The sequence below is a fragment of the Clavelina lepadiformis genome, chromosome 8 (genome assembly GCF_947623445.1).
Source record: "Clavelina lepadiformis chromosome 8, kaClaLepa1.1, whole genome shotgun sequence".
Taxonomy (NCBI): domain Eukaryota; kingdom Metazoa; phylum Chordata; class Ascidiacea; order Aplousobranchia; family Clavelinidae; genus Clavelina; species Clavelina lepadiformis.
The window spans coordinates 14,522,076-14,546,620 of record NC_135247.1 but is presented as its reverse complement, the minus strand read 5'-3'; the positions used below and the strand labels follow the sequence as shown (position 1 = coordinate 14,546,620).

Below are 24,545 nucleotides of genomic sequence, written 5' to 3'. Positions count from 1 at the left end.
TGTTATAAGTCTTCCTTTAATAACGTTAAAACGCCAAATATTTGTTGATCGTACCAGGGTGCATACAAACTACTGTACTGTATAAACGAAAGATAAAGAGAGCATAGCGGCCATAGCTTACCCTAATTAATAAAATGCTTGTTGCCAGCTGATTTGTTAATGGACATGTATAGCCTACCAAAACAGTGTTGTGGAAAATTTTGTTCTTGTAAAAGATTAGGCTAAGCAAAGCACATTAACTCAGACAGCAATACGTTGTAATGTATGCAGTCGTTACTTATGTGAGCTTCGTTACTTTTTTCTTGGTTCGAGGAATCCACGTGTTACTTTAATAGCAGGATTCGTAGGCTTTAGTAGATGAGTGTAACATAAGCACTACGCAGAAATTGAGAAAAGGGAGTAACATAATAGCAGATTGTGTAAAACCAACCTAGCATTTTCTTTAACTGAGACGCCTATCACTGCAGGCAAATACCTTCACAAAAATTACTACCCAGCACAAGCACTGTGGAATTTATTCACTCTTCAGCACATATGGTTAGATTGTCAGGATGTGCCACCTTGGGTAATATACGTGCCGCCCAGCACTGCGTTAGACTCTCCAGCAGCCCTCAACACATACGCCCACGTCTCTCAGTGATCTCAACCCGTGAGTCACGCACCATCACTGTCATCTAATTACACGTCGTAGGAGAAAAATAAACAGATCCAAGCGACGGCATTAGGTTTCTTCTTTATTATCGCCCTCTTTCGTTTCGGCTCGCGGCTTCACCGCGGGATACAATCCTTTTCAACAGAGATTGCTCAAGGATAATAAAAGAAACAATTTTGGACCGCTTGTTCCGCTCGACCACGCGCGTCGATTACTTTTGACGAAAAGAAAAAAGATCTTGCGACAATCAACGGGAGTTGCTCGCCATTTTAAAATACTTGTTTGCTAATCTTGAGTTAAAGGTGGGATGTTTAGGGTTGATAAAACTGGATAACATCTTACAGTTTTCTTGACGAAAATACTTAGTCGAAAAATGCAAGCATCATGAAGTATGGTCAGAAATTACATATGTTGAATGTTAGCTGCTGAATCGTTAGCCTTATAGTTGGAAAGTGCTTCGTATTATGTTGAGGTTGGGCGCCATTGATTTCTTTTCTCCTCACCGCGCCTTTTGGGAGAGGAGATAAGCTTTTTGTCTGGTGAACTTACGTCATTTCCTAAACTTTTAGGCGTAATTCTAGGTTGATTTTAACTGTCTAGTTTCTAGAATAAAGTGGTGAAAGTATTAACTTCCCACTTACAGTTTTCCTTCAACCAAATTTAATGAAACTAACTAAAAATCATAGTAGACCGATACAAATTGAATGAATGCTTGCTGGTGGTTCATTATGACATACTTCAGTAAGTTGAGGAAGTTGGAAGAATATTGTATATGATGGTTTTCATGATCTTAAAATAGACTGAAGGTAGCTTATTTCTGTATGTAGTAAAGTTATCAGTATCACTGTTTTTGCATCTGTACTGGTGACATAAATCTTACTACATGACTTCAGTAAATGCTTTAAATCTTTAACATGTATGATATCTGCTTGCTATAGGATTTGTGAGTATTATCTTGATCCCACTTTACTTTTAAAAATCATTTGAGTAAACAAACGTCTGATTATGGAGGATATGATGATTAGTCATGACCTTCCTGCTGGTGATCCCAAGCAGCAAGTGCACATGTGGAATTGGGATTCTGGAATCCAGTCTGGTGCGAATACTGCAGCACCATCCATTAGTGGAACAAGCCACCATGAACCTGGCTCTTATCCTGATACAAACCAAGTTCTTGGTGATTGGCAGAGAGAATTTACTATGGATGAGGCAAATCGTAAGCAAATTAACGGAATAACTCTATGTTTAGATCGTTGCTGTAATGGTCAATGTGAAATACTGGAAACAATTTAAACTTTGACGTTTTGTTTTATGTATTTCCTTGCAGAAATCCACGACCAGTTTGTTCGTACACGAGCTGACAGAGTTCGAGATGTTCTTTTCCCAGAGACTATGCCCGAGGATGGCAGCATGGCACCGATTCCAAGCACTCAGTTTGACCAAACCGTTTCCACTTCAGTGCAAAGGCTTGCTGAGCCTTCCCAAATGCTCAAGAAGGCTGTGGTTAATTTGATCCACTATCAGGTGACTTCGACGCATCCCAGATACCAGTAACCGAACCATATTCGAGCCACTGTTTCTTATTATACTTAAAAACATAACCTCTAAATTTCAGGATGATGCAGATTTAGCCACCAAAGCTATTCCAGAGTTGACTGCACTACTGAATGATGATGACAGCGTTGTTGTTCAACAAGCTGCGCAGATGGTCCACATGTTGTCAAAAAAGGTTGCAAGTAGGCAGGCTCTGATGAATAGCCCGGCCATGGTTTCTGCTCTTGTTCGTGCTATGCAGGTATATGAAGCTTGTTGACAATCTTCTCGCAATCCATGTTTGCCATAATTTTCAAGTGAACTTTATGATATGTATTACACTATATTAATACATGTAATATCAAATCCATATTTATACACATCTTCACAGAACGCCACTGATCCTGAAACACAACGCGCTTGCACTGGAGCCCTCCACAACCTGTCACACCACAGACAGGGACTGTTGTCAATCTTTAAGTCCGGCGGCATACCTGCCCTGGTCAAGATGCTTAAGTATGTTAAAACGTGGCGAAGTCTTAGAAAATGACAATTTCTGTTACAAACTGATTCTTTGTTACAATGATGTATATCGTTTGTATTGCGTGCCAGATCTACTAAAACCGTTTATTTCACTGCAGTTCTCCAATTGAGTCAGTGGTGTTTTATGCTATCACCACACTGCACAATCTTCTGCTCCATCAAGAAGGTGCAAAAGAAGCAGTTCGCTTGGCAGGTGGTCTTCAAAAGATGGTTCATCTTCTTCAACGAGACAATGTCAAGTTCTTGGCGATTGATACTGACTGTCTTCAAGTTTTGGCCTACGGAAACCAAGAAAGCAAGGTTTGTGTGTTGATTTAACAGTCTTGAACTTTTATAATACACAATGAAACTTATTTACGATACTTTTCTTTTTAGTTAATCATTTTGGCCAGCAATGGACCACAAGAGCTTGTTCGTATCATGAGAACTTATGACTATGAAAAGCTTCTTTGGACCACCAGTCGTGTGCTGAAAGTTCTGTCAGTGTGTGCAAACAACAAACCTGCAATTGTTGAAGCAGGTATGTTAATTGAATTTTAATAACACTGTAAAGGATCGCCTAAAGTGAAGAAATGTGGAAAACTTTCAATTGCTTGTTTTATTGCGTGTTATCTTATGAATTGCTGAAAGATAAGCATCATTTCCAGGAAATAATTGACAGTATGATTTCCTTAGCAGGTTGTAATATGTATATATGTCTAGTATCATACATGGTTTAAGTGTCTACACATTACGCAGCTATCTAGTTTTCCGTAGGCATTATTTTACAGTGCTTAAGTTATCATGCAATTATTCTTTAACTAACTTCTTCCTATGTATGTTGCTAATAATGTACAATCGTGGCCAACTTTTAGCGTATTAAGATCTTATCATATCATTTTGTTTTGAAGGTGGCATGCAGGCAATGGGGATGCATCTGTGTTCTCCCTCACAGCGTCTCGTGCAAAATTGCTTGTGGACTCTTCGTAACTTGTCAGATGCTGGAACCAAGCAAGATCATGTTGAAAATCTTCTTCAAATGCTTGTTCAGGTAAAGCTTCTTTTTGTAAAAGAGGTTACAGGTTAAAGTAAAATTTCATGAATTTGTGGACTGTTTTATTTAGCATGTTATAAAATAAGGTCAGATTTGGCACAGTAAATCAATAAAACTCATGCTAGGTTGAAATATAAAAGGCTTCATATTGTTACAGCTTCTCTCATCAAATGATATCAATGTGGTCACTTGTGCTGCTGGCATACTGAGTAACTTGACCTGCAACAACATGAGCAACAAGACCAGAGTGTGCCAGGTAAAGTGTTATTTGATGATTCTTTTAGGAACTGTAAACAATTTAAAATGAAACACTTGCATATTTTTCAGGTTGGTGGTATTGAAGCTTTGGTGAGGACTGTCTTACAAGCTGGAGATAGAGAGGACATCACTGAGCCAACTGTGTGCGCCCTGCGTCACTTGACTTCAAGACACCCTGATGCGGAAATGGCGCAGAATGCTGTTCGTCTTCATTATGGTTTGCCTGTCTTGGTAAAACTACTTCACCCACCATCGCGCTGGCCCCTGATTAAGGTCAATTTCTTTGATATTAACTTTTAATAATGTTTTGTTATAATTATTTTCAACATAATATATACATGTTCTAGTTTAAATATCTTAACCAACATGAAAAAAAGTGTATTCTTCTAGATTCTATAGTGTTAAACTTAAAATAATTTTTTTACTGTGGCACGTACTATAGTTACAAACATTTTATTAATATTAATTCGTGTTAGCAAGCCTAAGTAACATAGGTGAATCCATTTGCTTACATAATTTAAAAATATATTTTTCTTCTTGTGAATAACACAGGCGGTTGTTGGCCTCATAAGAAACCTAGCTTTGTGTGCTGCCAATCATGGGCCACTGCGTGAGCAGGGTGCCATCCCAAGGTTGGTGCAACTGCTTATGAGGGCTCACCAAGATTCTCAGCGTCGTACCAGCATGGCTTCCAGTCACAGTCAGCAGATGTCCAGTCTTTACGTGGTGAGTAAAAACATTCCTATCATGTATTGTATGAGCCGATGGGCGACTATTTTCATTTATTTTATACTCTCTGTGATGTCCGTTTACCAAGCAGTTTATATGTGGTGTTATTTCAGGAAGGTGTTCGCATGGAAGAGATTGTTGAAGGCACATCTGGCACACTTCATATTCTTGCTCGTGAAGGACAGAGCAGAGCTGTTATTCGAAGCTTGAACACTATCCCACTGTTTGTACAGCTGCTTTACTCGCAGGTTTGGCAAACATATTTGTTTCTAATTAAAACAACCGTGGTATGACCTGTACAATTTTGTATTATCGCCATTTAAACGAAATCTTTTTATACTTTATAATTGAGAGCACCAAGTATATTTGCCTTGCTGGCCACTTAGTATGTCCTTAACAAGATGAGGGTTGATTTCTTCAAACCTTTGTATAAGAAAGTCAAAACTTACTTGAGCAATGGCAGAGATTGTTGCTTAGTTGAAGTTAAACAGAAGTTACAGATACCATAAATTTTTTGAACAGTGATTGCTCATTATGCTTGAGACATGTACAGTATACTATTAGCCTTCATGGCAAGCCCAAACACAACATTTACCTGAAAAAGTATTTGTGCAACATCCTTCTGTAACATTATACTGCTTCTAAACAGGAAGTGCAACACCTTTTAATAGAGTTGTGGCGTTTTCCCCTAAGTTTAGTTTCATTAATGTGCACCTTTTAATTGTAGTTTGTTGGGCTTGTACATTTTCTTATGGCAGTTGAATCTTTACTCATGAATACACAGTACAATTACACTATTAAACATAAATTGAAAGAGCTTGCATAACGCGAAAACTTGTCCATGGGCCGCCTGCAGACTTGTAGTTGGTCCATGCTGTCTTATAGTATTACATGATGTTCTGTTAATAGGTTGAGAACATTCAACGCGTTGCTGCCGGGGTGCTGTGTGAGTTGGCGCAAGATAAGGAAAGTGCGGATATGATAGAAGGAGAAGGGGCAAGTGCACCCCTTACCCAGCTTCTCCATTCCAAAAACGAGGGCGTTGGTAAACGAATTGCTTTTTATGCATAATTGGTCTATAGCAGTAGCTGACAACTTTCATTAGTAGCTGCAGTAGTTGACTACTGCTGTATTAATGTGTTACGTTGTATTATTGGATATACTTAAGCCGAACCTATCCACTTTTTTCCCAGCAACGTATGCAGCGGCTGCTCTCTTCAGGATGTCCGAGGATAAGCCACAAGATTACAAAAAACGACTTTCAGTCGAGCTCACCAGTTCACTCTTCAAAGACGACGGTGCTTTGTACAACGTATGTCATCCTAACTTGAACTCTGTGCTTACAAATACTCAATATGTTACAATTATTTATGAAATTATCATTCTTGTGCTTCACAGGGTGGGGATCTGATGAACATGGACCCAATCATACAATATGATCAAACAGTTGCTCCTCCGCTCTCACATCATAGTTCAGTCAGCTCGATGCACAACTCACAACATTCAGGTCTGCATGAACTCTGGTTATGTAGTTTGTCCAGTGCAGATCGGCAAGCCAGGCAGGCAGTGCTGATATCAAACTTTTTCATCATAAAATTTCAGGATATCCACCACCAGAAGGTCAGCAGCCAATGGACTATGGTCATCCACACCAAATGCAGTCAGGAACAGAGTATCCTCTACCAGAGTTATCAGGGGACATGGATTTTGACCCGATGTTGGGAGGTGATGATGCTGCACAGCCTGGTCAGGATCAATTAGCCTGGCTTGATACCGACCTTTAGTTTCTAAGTCTGGATCAACAACTACAAGTATCTTGAAAGGTTCGGCGCTTGCCTTTTTGTTCCCACGAATTGGTTTAACAGGAACTGTAATCATGACATAATATTGGATAATGGGGGTGGAAAATTGAATTTTTTTTTAAATTTTGTGTTGCAGGAATCAGTGTAAATGCAAATATGACTGAGCAATCATCGTCTTACGTCTCTATTTTAATGGAATGATGATTGAAATCAAATCTTTTTAACACCAGGTTTAAACGCTTTCAGTATTGCGTGTAATTGTTGTATGAAGTGTATAATGAACACATTTTTTAACATTTGTAAATACATTTCGGATTAGCCGTTTTCACACGTCAATTGAGAATTTTACGACTGACTTTGTATTTTTACTGAAGAATGTACGTGCTTGTGGTTTGTAGACACTTGCGAATGAATCTAGTGACGAGATATTTTTTGAGAAATGCTTCCCGTGTTTTTCCACAGCCAAAGCTTGCGTGTTTATGCGTGTAGCCTTAGCCTTTAGCCTGTATTTTTGTACCGCCGGTATGCTCGTACTCCGTTTGTCTGTGGAGTGCGTATATTTTAGCGCCAAATAAACCAATTGTGCATAAGTATAATGAGTGTTGCGACCAAGGTTGTATTTCGTGTTTATGCTAATCGTTAAGAAACAGATTAGATTTCACTGTTGAGGCTTATGATTGGTTTTGCGTGGGACTGACAATAATTACGTGCCGAGCTGCTGTTACTATCCACACAAAACGTGGGTAACTAGCTTTCCAATCTGTTTGCACTCCCCACGTAAACACAATTGAAATGCGTGCAACATACGCAATCCAGTTTAAGGAAATGTTTGGTAGAAAATAAGTCCGATCAACAACGGTAGTGGAATATAATCTCTTAACATTTTCTCTTGGCATAAAACAAGGACAACAGCTGAAACTGTGAATACCGCAGTTACAACGTTTGACCCTCATTTGGCTCAAGCGATGAGAAATTATCGCCGGGTTTAAGTCGTTCAGTCTTTCCACAGTTTGAGGATAAAAATTATCATACCATGACATTTAATTTTTTTGCATGGTTTTGTCACTAACTCGAAAGCAACTGATTTAATTGTGTTTAACGAACGATATTTTTAATAAAAAACCGAAAACTTATTGCGGGCACTTGCATTCTACCCTAATGACTAAAACCGTACCCACCCCACGATCACAGTGAAGGTCAAGGGGGTACCCACACCCAGCTCGCGCAGAGATCAGGAATAAACGGTACGGGGAGAGAACACCCCTTCTCCGCACAGCTTCTGCTTTGTTTTTCGTCATTGTGTGTTAATCGTGTTGTGGATTACATCGCTGTGGTTCGGTCTTCATCAAGTGTTAGCTTTAGGTAATTTATTTTTTCAAATTGATGTCGTCTTTAGCGTTTGGATCGAACGAATCTTTATTTCCACCATCAGAAATAAATTGTGATAAGTTAAGTTCAGTTACTAGTCTTTTCTAACCACGGAATTCTTCTCCCATCTTAAATCCTTTTGTTGTCTCTCTCATTGGCGACAAAGCTTTGTATAGGTCGGCAACTGCTCGGTCAAGAGCTTCTTGTAAAACGTGTATCATGGGATGGCTGCAGACTTTCCATCTGTAGTTAACCGAGTATGTTTTACTTACCTAACGATGACGATGTCTGCTATCACCTACATTGAATGAACTTACTTTTTCAGCAAGAGTTTTTGTCCAAATTTTATCATGACATTTTACGTCAAATTTTCTTTCTGATCTTTGGACGAGTCCTTCAATTGCTTCACAAGGACTGTCAGTCAACTGGAGAATTTTATGGAAGTTTATTCTTGGGGTATGTCCCTTGAGTTTCAGGATCAGAAAGAACTTCTCGATCTCTATTTACGCGTTAAATTCTAACTCTGTCCGTATGGGCAAGCGGCATTCTGATGTTGATTCCTTTGGTTTTTGAATAATGAGTTCCTCTTGAAGACCGTGGTTTGTGCTAAAATCGCTACTGTCAAATACTGAACAGTAGTGACGGAGTGCAAATTGTTTTTCCTCTAACATGCCACCAACGACTTTCAGAAAACCACCAGAATTTGATTCAGTATGGCGTATTTCCAGATTTTATAATGACACAACACTTCAATTAACTATTGCTTACTGCATTTACGCAACAACAGTAACGAGTTGCAAACAGTTTGAGTGCTAAATATATGAGAATGAGAGTTTAAAGCACATATTTCACATCAAATGCTTGCAAAATACATTTGCATCGTACTACACATCAGTCGCAAGCGTTATAGTACTCCAGTGCTAATTGCTAACACGCCTGGGTGGATCGCCTACTGCCTGAACTCGAACTGATTATAGCGGTTACAATTAAGAATCATCATGTGTGATAGCTAGGAAAAAAATGACCATTAGATTAAAACTTGCGTGGTGAGCACTGAGCAGGAAGTCTAGTAATTATGAATCATTCAGCGGCAAATACACGCTTCGCCTACCTGTTTCTGCCCTTGTGCCTGAGATACTGCAATATATCTTAGAATTAGACCATAGCTATTATTTAAAAGTAGATTCCAATGCTTGGTAAGTTCTAAATAATGCTGCATCTACGGTCTGTGTGAAAAACCTCTTTGCTCTAACAAACATTTGGAGTTTACGGCACCTTAGTCGCAACACTAGAAGTTAATTTCTTTCCAATCGATGATAACTTTCATACTGTAGTTATTTCACACGGTCGCCACGCATTATTCAACCTTCAAACACATATTCCCAAGGCATAAAACAGATGTAGCGTCAACGCGAAGCGCAAATGGGTGCGTGTTGTGAGGCATTACAAAGTGCATGACGTGTTTGTTATAAAATACAACTCGTGCGTGTGCGATAAGATACGCACGACATGTAGGCGGTTGCCAGGCTAATTTATGCATACGATTACTTGCATAATGTGCATGAATAACATTTAACTTTGTTGTTAGTAGAGTTTTAATTAAACCTGGTTATTACAATGAGGTTGAACCCCAAAACTGCAAAAGAGTTAGGTAAGAATTATAGCGATCATTTCGAAGGAAAACTAAGTAACACATGTCAACATTTTAGTGAAAGAATTAGCAGGAACTCTTTTAACAGTAAGCGACTGTATTTTTAGAAAAGATAGGGCGCTTGCTAAATTTAGAAGCATAATCTATTCCGAAAATGTCATTATTGCTTGATTTGATTAATTATTTTTTGAAATAGCAAACTTCAGACATGTAGGCTATAAGGCTACAATGCAAGCACAGCTTTATTTTTTATTTGTTCGGCAATCCCATATAATCAAAGTTGTTTAGGCATCTGTTATAGTTATATCGTAATATTTCGAAACGTGATTAATTTTAACCGATTTAAGCTAAATGCTACATACGGTGGATTGTCGACAGGTATAGAAGTTTAGGTGCTTCTCATAGACTTGTATAAAAGGTGTAGAAGCAAGCACACTAAAACAAAGACAATACTTTCTAACAATATTTTTGTTTGATGCCGCTTTGAGGTATTATCGATGGAAGCTTCACGAGCTGAAGAACGCAATTGACCACAAAAGTTAATATTTTCAACTGGGCTATTGTACTTTTTGGGAGGGCTTAAGTGTTTTTAATGAATGCAAGCTGTCGTGCTAATGATAATGGCCAGTTTGTCAAGACAAACAGTTTACACCAAATTGTTTCGTCTTGGTAATACTGCCTTTTTGCAATGTTGTGAAGTTATCTCATCGCCGCGGTTTGATTTATGGTTTTGTTCACCTTTGAAGTCAAGTTTGACCATTTTTCATACCTGTCATATTTTTTAAACATTTTTGAATTACCTTGCAAGTTACGATTGTTACTGCATCGGACGCATCACTCAAAGTTAATTTAGGCTACATAGCCTAGTTCAAGTAGCCCACGCACTGCCAAATGTTAGGCTAGTTTGGCTTAAAATCAATATGATCTGAAACACCAGTTAGCGTGTCGATCAGCTGGCAGTAAATTATGCATGTGCAGTGTGGCTCTCCTTGATCTGTAAATTGGATCGTGGGCTTGGAATAAATCGTGTTGGGCAATAAAGATAATTTAGGTTACCGTAAAAGCAGTGTTAAGATTGTTTAAAATATTGATATCTTTCTTGAATGTTTGGAGAGTTTTGTTGGATTTAGAAATCATTAACACCAGCCGAAAACATAAACAGTAAGGTCTAAAAGTAGTTTTTGGTAAAGTTGGGACATGTCCATGAAGTCTTGCTGATGACAATGGCTGGGTTGGTTAAATTACTAAAATTGTTTCAGGTCATTTTTAAGCGCATCGTATGAGATTTAATTAATATTTCTGTATCCATTTATCGAATAGCCCCAACCGCTCTCTCATTCTCTGTACAAACATGTTCTCGTTTATCAGAAAACTGTTACTGTTTTGGAGGTATTGTAACATGAATTTTTCAGAGGCAAGCGTTTCTGGTAATTTTCGTTCAACGGAATTGGCGTAAATTTACTTCCTGGAAAGTCAAGCCTCTTTTAATGCACGTTATAAGAAGTGGTATAGTCTACTACAAGAGAAATAATTGCGAACTTATAATGCATTGCTGTATGACTCAGTCCACGTTTAGGTAGGTTATCACTTCAGTTTCCGCGTTTTACTTTGGAATGTTCCTGAAAATGTAATTGTCTTTTTATTAAGGGTGATATTTTTTGCTGGAGCATGTCTACATTTCACGAGCTTGACTTCGATACGTCATTTTTTAATTCCTTGTTTTGACATAAATTAACGTTTTACTTTATCATACGTATAACCTTGTTTATTGAGAATAAGAATTGACTGTCGCACGCAGTACGACCAAAGCGAGTAAAGCATCAGAAAAAATTGCCAAATGTGAATTGAATAAGGGGCAGTCAACTAAATGGGAGCAGGACAGGGAAAGTTTTTTGTGCAAATGGCAGCAAAATGCATTCCGTCAGCAATCAATACATTCCATACCGATTTGTGTATGGTGAACAACGTTCTGGGTAGGGAAGTCATGCGATTTAAGGTGCTGGCCAAGATGCCTGGTTCTCTTGGGATGGCGTCCGGGAATTGATACGCGCCCTTAATGCCGCTATTCATCTGTCAAACGACGAATAAAAGATTGACGACATATTGTGTGCGTGTTTGAAAATCAGGCGAATCTCTATGTCCTTCCTCGCTACGTTGACAACAAATTGTTAATAACTTGTAATATGATTGACGCTGAGTCGAAAACACATCAAATTTATGGCTAAATATTAAGTATAGTATATTTACATAATCTATATGTTTGTTGCTTTTGTCACACACGAGATTACCATCTAATAGATTAAAGGCTATAACTGTAAAAATAAAATAACATCGACAGAGTATTACGTAGTTTCTATTTGCTAGAATATGATAAAATATGCAGGCGTTTATATTTTTATCAAAAGAATTCCGTAAACTATATATAGTTTGATAGAAATGTGAAAGACTGTCGACGATAACTGTATTTGAAAATAAAGAAAGAAGCCATGGGATATAACTTACGCGCAAAACTACACGTAAATCCATCGTAATCTAATTTAAAACCTGTAATTTGCAAAACGTAAATTGACAGCCCAAAAATGAAAACCATAAAAACATACCTTGTCCTTTACTGCTCACTTTGTTCAGCATATATGAACCAGAATTAAATGCGAAGCAAATATGTTGCTGAATTCAACTAAATGATATAATTATCAATACAACTTCTTCGGTAACAATCTTAGAACATATGACACTTTGTAGTAACAACTTAACATTTTTTGAGTTGCAATTAGCATCATGCATAACCATACAGGTAAATAAGCGTTTATGGTATGTGTTGGCGATTCTTATTTCAACTGCATGTTAGTGGGCTGCTTGAAGTCTTGATGGATGCGTCCTCAACGCTATTGTGCCTCTTCCTCTGTACGCGGAAAACTGCCTTTGTTTTTCCGTCAGTGGTACACTGTAGAGAGGATGTCCTGCGTTGGTAACTTGACAAAAAGCCTTTACAACCCATAAAATGTGATTGAACTAATGTCATACGGGTGTGACGTTTTGCAAAGTCATGTTTCTTGCTTCAGCTTAACTAAGTGACCTGTTTACTTGTTTTGCTGAAGTGCATTTTCCCCACGATCGATATATCCGCCTGACAAAGTCAAAAGTAATTTCCTCTTATCCTCAGCTTCCGACAAAACAGCAGCGAGGTCTTCTAATATGGAAATGATAAACAACGAACCTTCATTCCATAATTACTTATAGTCAACGATGTCGTTGTCAACGTCCATTACCACCACCGCCGTTATATTTTTCCTTATGTGCTACAACAGAGGAAGGCACGTGCGAGTGTTACCCCAAAGAAACGTTTCGTTTAAATAATATTGTCACAAGGTTCAATTAATTTGTAAAAATTTTCGTACTTTCCGGTACAACTACGGTCATGCGCACAGATAGATTAACGCAGCCGTATTGATTGCACATCACGTAATGCTGCTACACAGACGCGTGACATTTTCTTGTTGTATGCAACATGGCGTAATCATTTCAGTCACAGGCCATTTCCTGGATTTAGACTGGGAATGTAGCAACATCATATATCGTTAGGGTATACCCAATGATTCAGTAACTTTCGTATAATCATGTCGAGCCATAGTCAGTTCACCTGTTTGTGTGGTTTAATAATTCGGTCTGTTTTAAGCGCATGCAGTAAATGACCACACCGACAGCTTCTGTTTCACCTTCTTTAGTGGAAAAAGGCATTTTTATAAACAATTTTGGGGGTTTGTGTGTTTTAATAATTGATATTGCGCCAAGTTCAAAAGTACAAACAATTAAGAAAGTAAGTATCAAAGTAAACCTTTTCAGAAAGTTATCAGCGAAAAAGGTGGTAATAGACAAATTACTACAACAAGCGTATGCCGCATCTGTTGCGGGTTTATACGCCCTGCCCGCCAGCTGGGTTAGGCGTTATTCCTAATACCTATTCCATTAGACCAGTCTAAGGAGAAAAACAAAAATATTGGAAACAGGAATGGAAGGTGGCCTCCAAGATTGACTGCATGCACGCAAGGTAACAAAAGCAAAAGAATGTATTGATTTTGCGTTGCAAGAAATTCACTGAAAGGGCTGTATGCCGTCTGTGAAGTATTGACAAGCATTGCTAAGTGCAAGTTCAGTGTTATTAAGCCCACATAGTTTTAGGAAGGTTATAGGGCGAATGCGTATGAGAAAAACGATACCTCATATGGTAGAAGGATCAGCTGTATCAACTTTATTAAAAGCAACTGACGCCGAAGTGTGAAAATTAAAACTAACTTTTGCTGTATTTGCTCATTAAAGAGTCGGTGAATTCAGCTGCAGTAGCTTTTATGACTAACGAAATTCAGTTACTGCAGGGTGAGTAAAGTTGTGTTAGGAGTAAAAGCTATAGCCTTGCAAAGCTGTTAGTTAGTCAAACTGGTTATTTGTTCCCTATAGTTACTTATTCAAAACATGAATCTGGTTACCTGTCGTCTGGTTTCTTATTCAATTACTTGGTTTAGGATGAACTTGGTTAGATTGCGTGTTACATAGGTATGTCTTCATCTGATTACTCTTAAATATATCCACCGTTATTGAATTAGTAACTAGGGAACCGGTAACCAGTGTCAGGCGACTGTAATGAAAGCGGTGAAGAAGTACTGTAACAGAAGTTTTGTACAGCAACGAAAGGAAAACTTGGTTAATGTACACACCAAATACAAACGTAAATAACCGTGTATGGTCGACTCTATCTCCATAGAATATACATTTCTAAATTATATCTGATTTATGTAGCATGTACAGTAAGTATTTAAGAATGCATCGGTTCAAATATAATTAAACTGAAAACATCTAACTGTGCATCAGAAAATGTAGTTGGCCACGTCTTTACTTCTTGTTGGAAATACAGCGGCAGGAAATTATGCTGATGATCGACATCAGCTGTATAGCAGCTGCGTCTTTTTGCGATAGACCCGCCTGTGCCACCCATCCATCCATTCGTTAAAACAATGAACAAATGCAAATGCATTGTGATGAATATACTGCATAGCCCAATAACTTTTAATATAGTTAAATCATTATAACCGTGCGCAAACCTCAAGAATTTTCCATTACAAATCGAAAATAATTGCTGCATGATGAGCTGTTTTTCCATCGTTATAAGATGTAATGTTGTCTGAGTAGGTAATTGTCTTTTTTGTACTTAACAAAGCTGACAGCTGAGGAATTGTGCAAAGTTTTGATTCCTGATGCATTAACAACTCACTGACGTAGCAAATTCAATGGATCAGTTTTGCCTATGCGGTGATATATCAATAATGGCCTATTCAACTACACCACTGCATAAATACTGTACAGGTTTCTATTAAATTTGAAAGAATACCAGTTCAGCAAAGGATACGTTAGGTTAATTCATGTAAACTGCATGATAAACGAACAGGAAATGCGAGGCGCGCTTCCATGCTAACGTATACAGACTGGGCATGAGCCTACGCAACCAGTGCATGTTTAGAGCTGTGCCAGCATATTTTTGAGATCAAAAACAGCAGTAGGTTATACCAGGCTGTGGTCCAGGTTCTGGTTTTTGTTTTAAATGAAGCCTGTGTGCTGGAAACATAACGATGTTTTAAATTAAAACGTTTGTCCTGGTACAATGTTGCTTGCAGTTGACTTAAAAATCATTCAAGTTAAGTTAAACGCCCTTCTACAGACATGGCTTAGATTAGAAAGAGGCAAATGTCAGCTGTTAGTTTTTGCCGTCTATGTCTTTCACTGTGCTATGCTTCCCTTTCCAATGATCCTTTCATTAATAATTAAGTTGTGCCCGAACACGCACGTATGTTACAGTGACTTAAAATGTATTTCTAATTAATTTTCATGCAACCTACGTTAACGATAAACAAAGATCATTTTTCCTTAGCCCAAAAGGCTTTAGAAAAATATGTTGCCGATTAATATCATACTGTGCGATGTCGGTATTGTCGTGCATAAAGGAAGAGAGTAGGGTCCCCTAATTTTCGTTTTTAGTGTTAATTACTTTTGGGAAACGAGACACAGAAGCAGTTATTGCCGAGTATTTCCCTTTAATTAACCCAGCAGTTCAACAGCGGTCAAGGGCACCAGGATTAGTAGTAGGGTTGCAATCGATTGTACTTATGATTACATTTAAATGAGCAATACATCTGTTGAACATATAGGCATCTATAAACTTGATTGGGAATACAGTTGCCAAGGGAAAATGAGGTTATGACCACTTTGCCCGATTTATTCTTTAAAAACAGAACAATTAAACTTTAAAGATAATAAAAATCAAATTTGTCCGATTTTGTGCTATCCCTGCTGTGTTTTTGCGCGAATTTACACAAAGAGGAAGTGGATTGTTGTTATATGCTTCAAAGATCACATCAACTGTATAAAGTTTAGATGCGTTTAACAAGATAATTACTTTTTGTACAAAAATGCTTTCACATGTTGTGTCGTTCTCGCTCGCGTCTGGAATATGCCATATACACCTCTGTGTGATTCTGAAAACGTAAAGTCTAAATTAACTATCAGTATAGATAAAGGCCAAACATACCGTAGGCTACACCACCGCATACCACTATTATATACAACGCCGTTAGGGCACGAAGTAAGAATAATAAATCATATTTTCATTTTTAGATTTCTTGTGATTAGCTTTAATAGAAATCACAGGAAAGCTGGTTAGTGTTGTTGCTATGAAGAATTATTTTTCACTTCAGTTGACGGCGCGTCCATTTGCTTGGATGTTCAGCATCCAGGTTTCGGCTAAATGAACCGGCCAAGCTCTCAGTGTCTCGAAAGCCTCATAAGAACATTAAGGAGCAACCACAGCTCTGCTTCTCCAAATTATCCCAAAGAAACGAATTGTCTGCACAGTCTATTATTTGAAGCCGTTTCGAGTCAAGTTAACAACGAAAAAGAATACGAGGAACAATCATTAGACGTATACAAACAATTACGTGACTTGGTCATATTTATAGTAGCTGTTGAATTATACTCACGAAAATCTCGCAACACCTATTTCTGTCCAACGAGTTTGTTACCACAAAAACCAAGAATTTTGGATAATAAACATCCTAGGTGAGTACGGCATTACTTCACAGTGTTCCTGGTTTAGATTCCCGTACTCATTGGTCTTATTCATTCATTTACGCACAATATTTTTTATTTATTAGTCTAGTTACTGTTTATCAGTTAAATCTAGAAATATCTAATAAACAGATTACTCTGAATTGAAAACTTCTTAATTACAAAAAAATTTCTTGATTTACCAATAAGTTTACCTTTAATTTGTTCTTGTTTACAGCAAATCTACATCAAAGCAACGTTGGGTCTCTCAAAAATCAGCAATACATTTTACTTCATTAGGGAACAGCAAAACCGACCAGCAAAGAGTCAGAAAATTGGTTAGAAATTCGACAAAGCTTTGTTCAGGTGAGTGCCATTGACTTTATTCACTACGATTTGATGAGTCTTACTAGAAATGGTTGGTATATTTATGAGTAGGCAGTACAGACAAATCACACGTTCCGGAATTCTGTCGTATTTTTCAGAATGGTATGCATTGTTACCATTGCGTTGTTGCACTAATTTGAATAAAGAAAATAGAATATGCTCTATAGGAAATTATGCATCATCATCAAAGAGACGAGGCAATTAATCGTTAAAATAATTTACTTTGGTGGCTGCGGTGTGCTCTTGCTAATTCTGACAGTTCACCTCATGGTAAATTAAACAGAAAGGTTAACGTCAGCATGTTGTTTTCAGCAAACGCAAACGAAAACAACGACAACCCTACAAGTTTACCGCACAGTGAGAAACAATACATAGATGAGAGGAATAGTTACTGCAGCAAGCAACAAGATAATTCAACCGAGTGCTTATCAGCACCCGAATCGCTAGGACAGACTATTGGACCATCGACATTTGCTCAAAGAAAAAGACGCATTAGTTACAACACAAATCCGCTTTCCTCATCGTCTCCAGGGGGTAAAATTAGCCGAAAACTGGAGGCATTTGGCGATTTTAACGTTGACAGCAGAATAAACAATACTAAAAGAAGATTTGAAAACCAAAGCGGATCTGAGACTAGTCAGAAATTTTTTTGCATTAAAGAGTTTTGGGAATCGGAGAAGCGCAATAAAAATTCGTCGGAGTCTCTTTATATACCGCGTCGTCCGTTGAAGCGGCTCCTCCGTCGTTCAAAATCAGTGTATTCTTGTTTTCAAGACGCAAGCCTGGAAAGAGCAAACCGCAGCAGTTTGGTAAATTCAATCGGACAAAGCTACAAGCAACGAGCCACAGTGACCGACTGGGTGACATCGTTTTCAAAATCGGAAAAGTGTACCGACATCCGAGCGGGAAGATACGAAAGAATCTCAACAGCTGGTGAGGATTTGAAAACTCCTCCCCGCGTGTCAAGCGCTCCGGCCTGCATCCCGATCTGCAACAAGAGAGGAAGGCATACTATTTGCGAAACGATTCGTGATTTCAACAGCAACGCAAACGCGGCAACAAGCTGCACAAATTTGCCTTCATCTCTGAAAACGATTTTTGATCACAACCCAACGACTCCATCGCACTTTTCTCATCAAGAAAGCTTCAAGCTTGAGGAGTTTCGTGTCAAGCCACCTAAATTGACGTCGCACAAGACGTATAGTAGTAAAACGAATTTTACAAACGGAAGTTTTTGTCGTAAGAACGCTACCTTAGCTAGCATCACGGGAAATCTGTCACAAATTGGTGAGAAAAACACTGTGGTACTTTCCGGTTTGTCAAACAGCGTCAAAACTGACCCCAGCGCCCAGAAAAAACGTAATTCTGCGAAACAAGATCGTCATACTACTCTGCGTTCACCTACGTTTTGGCCACAGAGATCTACTTATAAAAGGGGCCAGTTCAATCATTCATCCATTCAAGATAAGGAGTTAGTGGATAACAACTGCAGCAGATTAGATCAGGATATAGCGGCTTCAGTCCGTTGTCTCTGTCGAATCTCATCAAGCGAAGATTCTTGTAAAGTTTGCGAATCGCCCAGTTGCATACCGTCGTTCAGAAATCGATTTCGCGTTAAAACCGAAAGTGATTGTCGTCTTTTAACCGGCCGAACATTTTCGGATTCACACGACCTCGTCCAAAAACACGAGGCAACTTTGTCGACAAGTAGGCAAAAAAGTCTCTTCGGCGATTCAAAATATCTGCTAAATTTCTGTCAAAACTCTCAGCAGTCCTCGGTAAACAACCACCACTCTTCAGAAGACTTACTTCCTCCAAGAGAAATCCTCCACCGTCATCGCGAAGATATTGATCTAATCTTCGCGACTGTCAGGTCGTCTCAAACGAACTCAGCACTTCTTTTTAGAAAACTCTTGCACGCCGCAAACGCAGCGTCGCCCAAACTAAGCACCCTGGGTATTATAACGCCAGAACAAACTGAAATGGGATGCTTCCACAGCGTCTCAAACAAGTCCAAGGTTGGTCCATGTCGGACCAACATATTCAGTGATGTCCAGGCTACCATAGACCAGTGCCCCACAGATATAGAAGAGATTTCTCCAATCGTATTGCGCTACAGGACGCCTTATTTTCGTGCGAAGGCTCAAGTTATAATGCCTCCGATTAGACGCAAAGAGACTTGGACCGTTGGCTGGATTCAGGCTTGTGACTACATGAAGTTCATAAACCAGTACGGAACGCTTGGATGGTAAGTTACCTTCTGAATTATATACTTGCTGTTATCCCCACCTTTGTATGCTTATATCTTTATTGTCAACAAACAATATTACCGGTACTGTAGAGTGATTAGGCTCCATTCGTTTTAGAAATCCTAGTCATTCTTTTTCAAAGATCAAGTTGATTTACGTAACAAGATTAAGTGCGAGCTGGACATTATTCATTTCTTAAATGTTGACGTAGTAGGGCATAAATCCCACAGTGTTAAGTGCAAAATATGGTACGCAAACGTTTCATTGCATGTAAATACCAACGAATAGTTGGTTGGGGTTTTTACATTCGTTCAACGCACACAATGTTGCAAGCGTCGATGATTTAATTTGCTTTGTTTATACCTACCCTGTATACTGTATTGGTTTGAAAAGTAAAGGCCCTTATTATTGTGCCGCTTATGCTCAGGCTCAAAAGGAAATATGAGACTACGGATGTTACGTAATGCTTACGTCATCCGGTTTGCTAGTTTCACGATTCTAGTTGAAGCTACAGGAATAGATTTGTTGATTTAAGTTTGATCTTAGGAAGAATGTGGTGTGCGCAAAACACGTCGATTTTTTATTATTTTATGCAATATTGATGACGATATGGCCTACGTGTCTTGTAGGTTTTCTACGTCGATTTGTGAGGTAAAATAAACGTAGCGTCGTAATACGTGAACCACACTTACAGGAAATTACCAATTCTGTATGGCGCTTATTTGAATCCTTTTTCATTTAACCTTACAACAGGAAGTGACAATTTTTCCTGCAATACGACCCGAATGACAAAGCTCTTTGACCGTTTAACCTTGTTTATTTGTACTTTATACATGTTGTAGCCTAAATAAACTTTAATGGTCAGTGTTACAGCCTTCAGTTTTGCCTATTTACGGTATTGGCCTTTGAATCTCAATGCACTCATTTTCCATTGGAAACGTCCATATAGCACCTGACGTGGGTTAACAGTTTTTTAAAGTTTATTAAAGCTTGAAAAATTGAAACTTGTCAAATCCTACATTTTACTCTAGTTACCAAAGGTCATTGTGAAGCACTGAACTTGCCACTTTTACCTGCAACAGTAACAGTTGAAACTAATTATAACTTGGCGTTTATACTCTGCCGAAGTGACCGCACGGTGGCGGTAATAGACAAACAACTGAAACCATGATTATATAATCAATGAGATTTTATCCGAAACAAGCGCATTGGTATTACTGTTACATATTTGCATCCGCATATTATTGACATCTAAATCAATAATGGCCATTTTTAGTCAAACATGCATCTTTGTTGTTTACTTTAGTTCCAGCTGGGAGATTCCAGCCTTGAAATCCGGTAAAATACCAGCAGTAAGTGACAGTGATGGAGTCTCCTATCCGTGGTACGGAAACACAACCGAGATCGCCACCATTGTAGGACCCACTGACACTTACAGAAGAATGAACTTAATGGTAATAAAATTTGGCCTGGGTAACAGTGCAATTTATGTCTAGTTTCATGTATACTAATACTAATGGGAATGGTTTAGTCGTTTAAAATTTATTTTAACTTCTTTAACATGAAAGTATGACGTTTTTCAATTCTGTAGATTCCACACACTCAGACTTTTACAATGTGGATTTATTTTGATAAAAGTTATGATTTTTATAGATGAACGACAACTTTTATCCTTCCGTTACTTGGGACATTCCAGTGAGCGAGGGAACGAACGCACACCTAACCCGCATCGTCCGTGACCAGAGCTTTATCACGTGGCTGGCTGCCATCAACGAAACTACTAAGGACATCATCGTGCTCAAAACGGTTCGGTGGAATTTCTATCTCGAAATCGACATCGATCCCACAAGGGAACTGGGCCAGAGAGCGCGAATCGTTGCTCCACGCATACAAAAGCAGCCAATAATCACCAACGGACCCGGGGAGAAGAATTACTTTAACAGCCCCCTTAGAAATCGTCGCAGGGTAGTCCCCGCCACAGACAACAACAGTAACAGTACTTTCGTTGGCCAGATACCCTTCAGCGCGTTGATACGACCAAGCGCCAACAACGCGCAAACTCTCATCTGGCGTCCCTCCGAAGGCCGGCCTGTCATAGTTGTACCGGCCAAAGAGGAACACAGAGATTCGACCGAACTGGTACTGTTCAATGGTTGCTCTGCGATGCATGGTAAGGAGTCAATCATTAAAGAGATCTCGAAACAAGAAGTAATTCAAATTCAGCAACTTGTCAGGTGACAAAGCATGACGGTTGTTACAAATGCTTTTAAGCCGGACAGCATGGCAAATTTAACTGACTGCTAAGCAAGTCACATTTGTGTTAAAGAAACAAAAAGTGCTTTCAGAAAACCCACATGACATAAATTCTTGCGGCAATACCATAAAAAGGACGGTTTGTATTCAACGCCCGCTCCTAACTGTTCCTTTGCTGAGATGCCAAGTGCACTCAGTTTTAAACGCAGCTGATACGGCATTGGCTGCAACTATATAATTGCACTTATCTTGTTTTTATGTTCATTTTTATCTTTCAAATTTCTTGTTTTGTCGGCCGATGGTTTTCCTCTTTTTAAGCAGCTGTAGCAGTGTAATGCTCTGGGATCCGTCACGTTTATTTTACTAATGTCATTGTTCATGAAGCTTTATTTATTGTTAATAACCGTCAGTCGATATCATTGCTCTTTTAGAAGGAGATTATAAACTATAACTTGTTTTCTTATTGCACATTATCCCTTAGGCAATCTGCTACTGCTTTAAATTAAATCTTTGCTTTCTGTTCTATGTAATGTTCAGTGGTATGGGGAAAATTTCAGCCCAGCCCTTTAATATTTCAAAAATTGTGTTCATGAGAAGATTTTTTATATTTTGCTTTATGCATTGTAATTTTATTTTGTCATGATGGCAATCTTTTCCTTTTTTGCACTACCACCCCTCTATTCTTCGTACTCCCGTTATCTCATTGTTTCTTCAAAGTAGTTTTATCACGATTCCCACAACAAATATCTGGGATCTTATCGTCTTAGTAACTGATTACTGTCTGAAAGGTTTAAAACTGCATATTGATGAGCGTCCAGTTAATTAATATCACTGTGTAGCTCATATCTTCCTTGTAAGAAACTCACTGTGCTCTAATCGCGAATAGCTTTGTTCTTACTTAAGCTTTCCTGGCCACGTCACCATCACTCTGACAGTTACCAGCGAGTTTTAAAACGCGAAGTGTTACGACTTTTGCGATGACTCGACAATAGACATTATTGATATCAATAGATCACTTATTAATCCGATAACTAACCATTTAACAGACAAAGATTAGAGAGTCAGGGATGCGCTTCCTCTTCTTCCTCCTGTTCTTCGTACTCATCCATCCATGACGAATGACGCAAGACGTCTTTGATTTCATAAATAGCTCCTATAGGTACACACTCAAGCTGATTTGCGCTTGTTCCTTACCAATGACGATTGCTTGAAGCTAGTTAGTTAAATTATGTTAATTAGTTAGTTTACTTCCACTCCGTGTGTTTCTCGTTCTCATGCAGTTACTCGGCTTTTTACTCCAAGTTCCATCCTTTTGTTGTTCTTTTTGTTGCTTTCACGCACATGCTTATTAACTTACTGTTCGCGCCCTGCAGCCATGACACTCATAGATTATTCTGGTTTAGCCGATTCATGTCCAAAACATTTCCCAAGATATTTTTTAAAGCCGTCTTCTTGTCCTTCTGTCTTATGTCCAACCTCTCCAAGGCATGCAGGAAAATTTATTTGTTATTTTGCCTGTTCTTCAAATCTTGCCGCCTATCTTTGTACTATCAGCTTTATTTATTCCGTTCTACGATAACGTTTATCGCTTGATTACGCTCGATATTTTATTGTTATTTCATCAAGTTGTACGCAGAATAAAGGCTGTGGCTAAAGTTCATTACAATATACGTTAACAAAAAAGCGGAGTGAAGGTTATTTCAGCAACAAGCAAAAGTTTCAGGCACAAAAGCGAATAAAATCTTTCAAGGAGTTTGCCCTTTTTGTTTCCATTATTTCGTCATTATCAATTATAAGCAAGCCCTAATAAAAAGTTTGTAGTCAATATATTGCAAATTTATTTCATGGTGACTTTGGCATGTAGGTATGTAGTAACTGTTCGAAGAGTGAAGTAGCAATGACACAGGTGGATATTGTATTGCAAAGAGTAAGGAATATACCGATACTTTCCCACACTCTGATATGGGACGGTGTCGGTTTATGTGAGGTAAAACTCGATACCTGTCAATTTGAGTTAGAGGCAATATATGAAAATGTCAAGCTTTTGAAAACTACTTTTTCCACAATTCCTGTTAGCAAGTTGTACGTCATATACCCCACTGTGTGTATTGCTTATGCTACACCACAGCTGTAAGTGCTAAGATTGATTTTTATTTGCCCACGTTCTTCATCGCTTGAGTAAACAAAAATCCGTGTCTATTCTATCACGAGCAACAGGGTGCTTTATCAAGTAGAAATTGTTTTAGGTTGAGCGGTCAACGATGACTGAGAATGTTTTTACTCCACTCTTTACTTGTGCAATGATGCGTTGAAAATAGCTTGATCGAATTCGGTGTCAAATCATTTGATACCAAATGAGTTTTAAGTTTACGCTCAGACACAATGACGATGGAATTAGAAGGTTGTGCTTAAAATTGTGTTCTTCATAGTACGCCAAGCGATCATCTTTCAGACCCATCAACGCAACGCAATCAATACGTGTCGGGGTGTAGCAATAGCATGTGTGCTGCAGTATAGCTGACGCCAAAATAATGGGTCGTTGCTGCCGTGAAAACGTTTGCATGTATGCGCGGAGATGACAGACATGAACGTGTAGCGATCATTTTTGATATACTGATGAATATAACTTCTGTTCAGGCATACCCAAGTTTTTGCAGCATTACACCGGATAGATTATAGCCTTAAATTTAAAACTGAAAAACCTACGTTAGTGCTAAGAACTGAAAGGAGCTCACATGATTTAGAAAAAGACATTTTAGCCCACGATAATATTTAACAGTATATGTACTGCTGATAAACGTGGCAATGTTATTTGCAAAAGCGAGATCGAATGCGGTCCATACCCAGAGTCCGCTTGATAATAATATAATATAACATAACATAGAAACTGTTTATAAATGCATGAAAAAAAATGTGTAACTGCACAAAACTTTTTGATCATCAATTCTTTGTATTTAGATGTAACAACAAACTAAACCGATAACGCCAAAAATAG

General features: G+C 38.5%; 2 protein-coding genes across 2 annotated transcripts; both read left to right on the top strand.

Moving 5' to 3' along the window:
* Positions 1-1,568: 1,568 nt before the first annotated feature.
* Positions 1,569-7,146, top strand: LOC143469071 (catenin beta-1-like). Its single transcript, XM_076966629.1, has 16 exons — positions 1,569-1,868; positions 1,980-2,176; positions 2,268-2,447; positions 2,577-2,701; positions 2,827-3,028; positions 3,104-3,248; positions 3,619-3,758; positions 3,919-4,017; positions 4,089-4,292; positions 4,572-4,745; positions 4,862-4,996; positions 5,658-5,793; positions 5,942-6,060; positions 6,147-6,255; positions 6,351-6,571; positions 6,687-7,146. Exons 1-15 carry the CDS (start codon positions 1,658-1,660, stop codon positions 6,530-6,532), a joined length of 2,358 nt encoding a protein of 785 aa, XP_076822744.1. The 5' UTR covers positions 1,569-1,657; the 3' UTR covers positions 6,533-6,571; positions 6,687-7,146.
* A 9,067-nt stretch (positions 7,147-16,213) lies between these two features.
* On the top strand, positions 16,214-23,210 carry LOC143468848 (uncharacterized). The gene is made up of 6 exons (XM_076966287.1): positions 16,214-16,673; positions 16,900-17,027; positions 17,361-19,296; positions 20,604-20,751; positions 20,951-21,531; positions 22,597-23,210. The coding sequence occupies exons 1-6, from the start codon at positions 16,363-16,365 to the stop codon at positions 22,670-22,672; spliced, it is 3,180 nt and encodes a 1,059-aa protein (XP_076822402.1). The 5' UTR covers positions 16,214-16,362; the 3' UTR covers positions 22,673-23,210.
* Positions 23,211-24,545: the final 1,335 nt, after the last annotated feature.

Bases quoted from the DNA above. Each gene is read 5' to 3' on its own strand.
- LOC143469071 (XM_076966629.1), top strand. From the start codon at position 1,658: ATGGAGGATATGATGATTAGTCATGACCTTCCTGCTGGTGATCCCAAG. The intron at 2,177-2,267 runs GTGACTTCGACG...TCTAAATTTCAG, and splicing joins TTAATTTGATCCACTATCAG to GATGATGCAGATTTAGCCAC. The intron at 3,029-3,103 runs GTTTGTGTGTTG...TTTTCTTTTTAG, and splicing joins ACGGAAACCAAGAAAGCAAG to TTAATCATTTTGGCCAGCAA.
- LOC143468848 (XM_076966287.1), top strand. From the start codon at position 16,363: ATGAACCGGCCAAGCTCTCAGTGTCTCGAAAGCCTCATAAGAACATTA. The intron at 16,674-16,899 runs GTGAGTACGGCA...TCTTGTTTACAG, and splicing joins TTGGATAATAAACATCCTAG to CAAATCTACATCAAAGCAAC. The intron at 20,752-20,950 runs GTAATAAAATTT...TGATTTTTATAG, and splicing joins ACAGAAGAATGAACTTAATG to ATGAACGACAACTTTTATCC.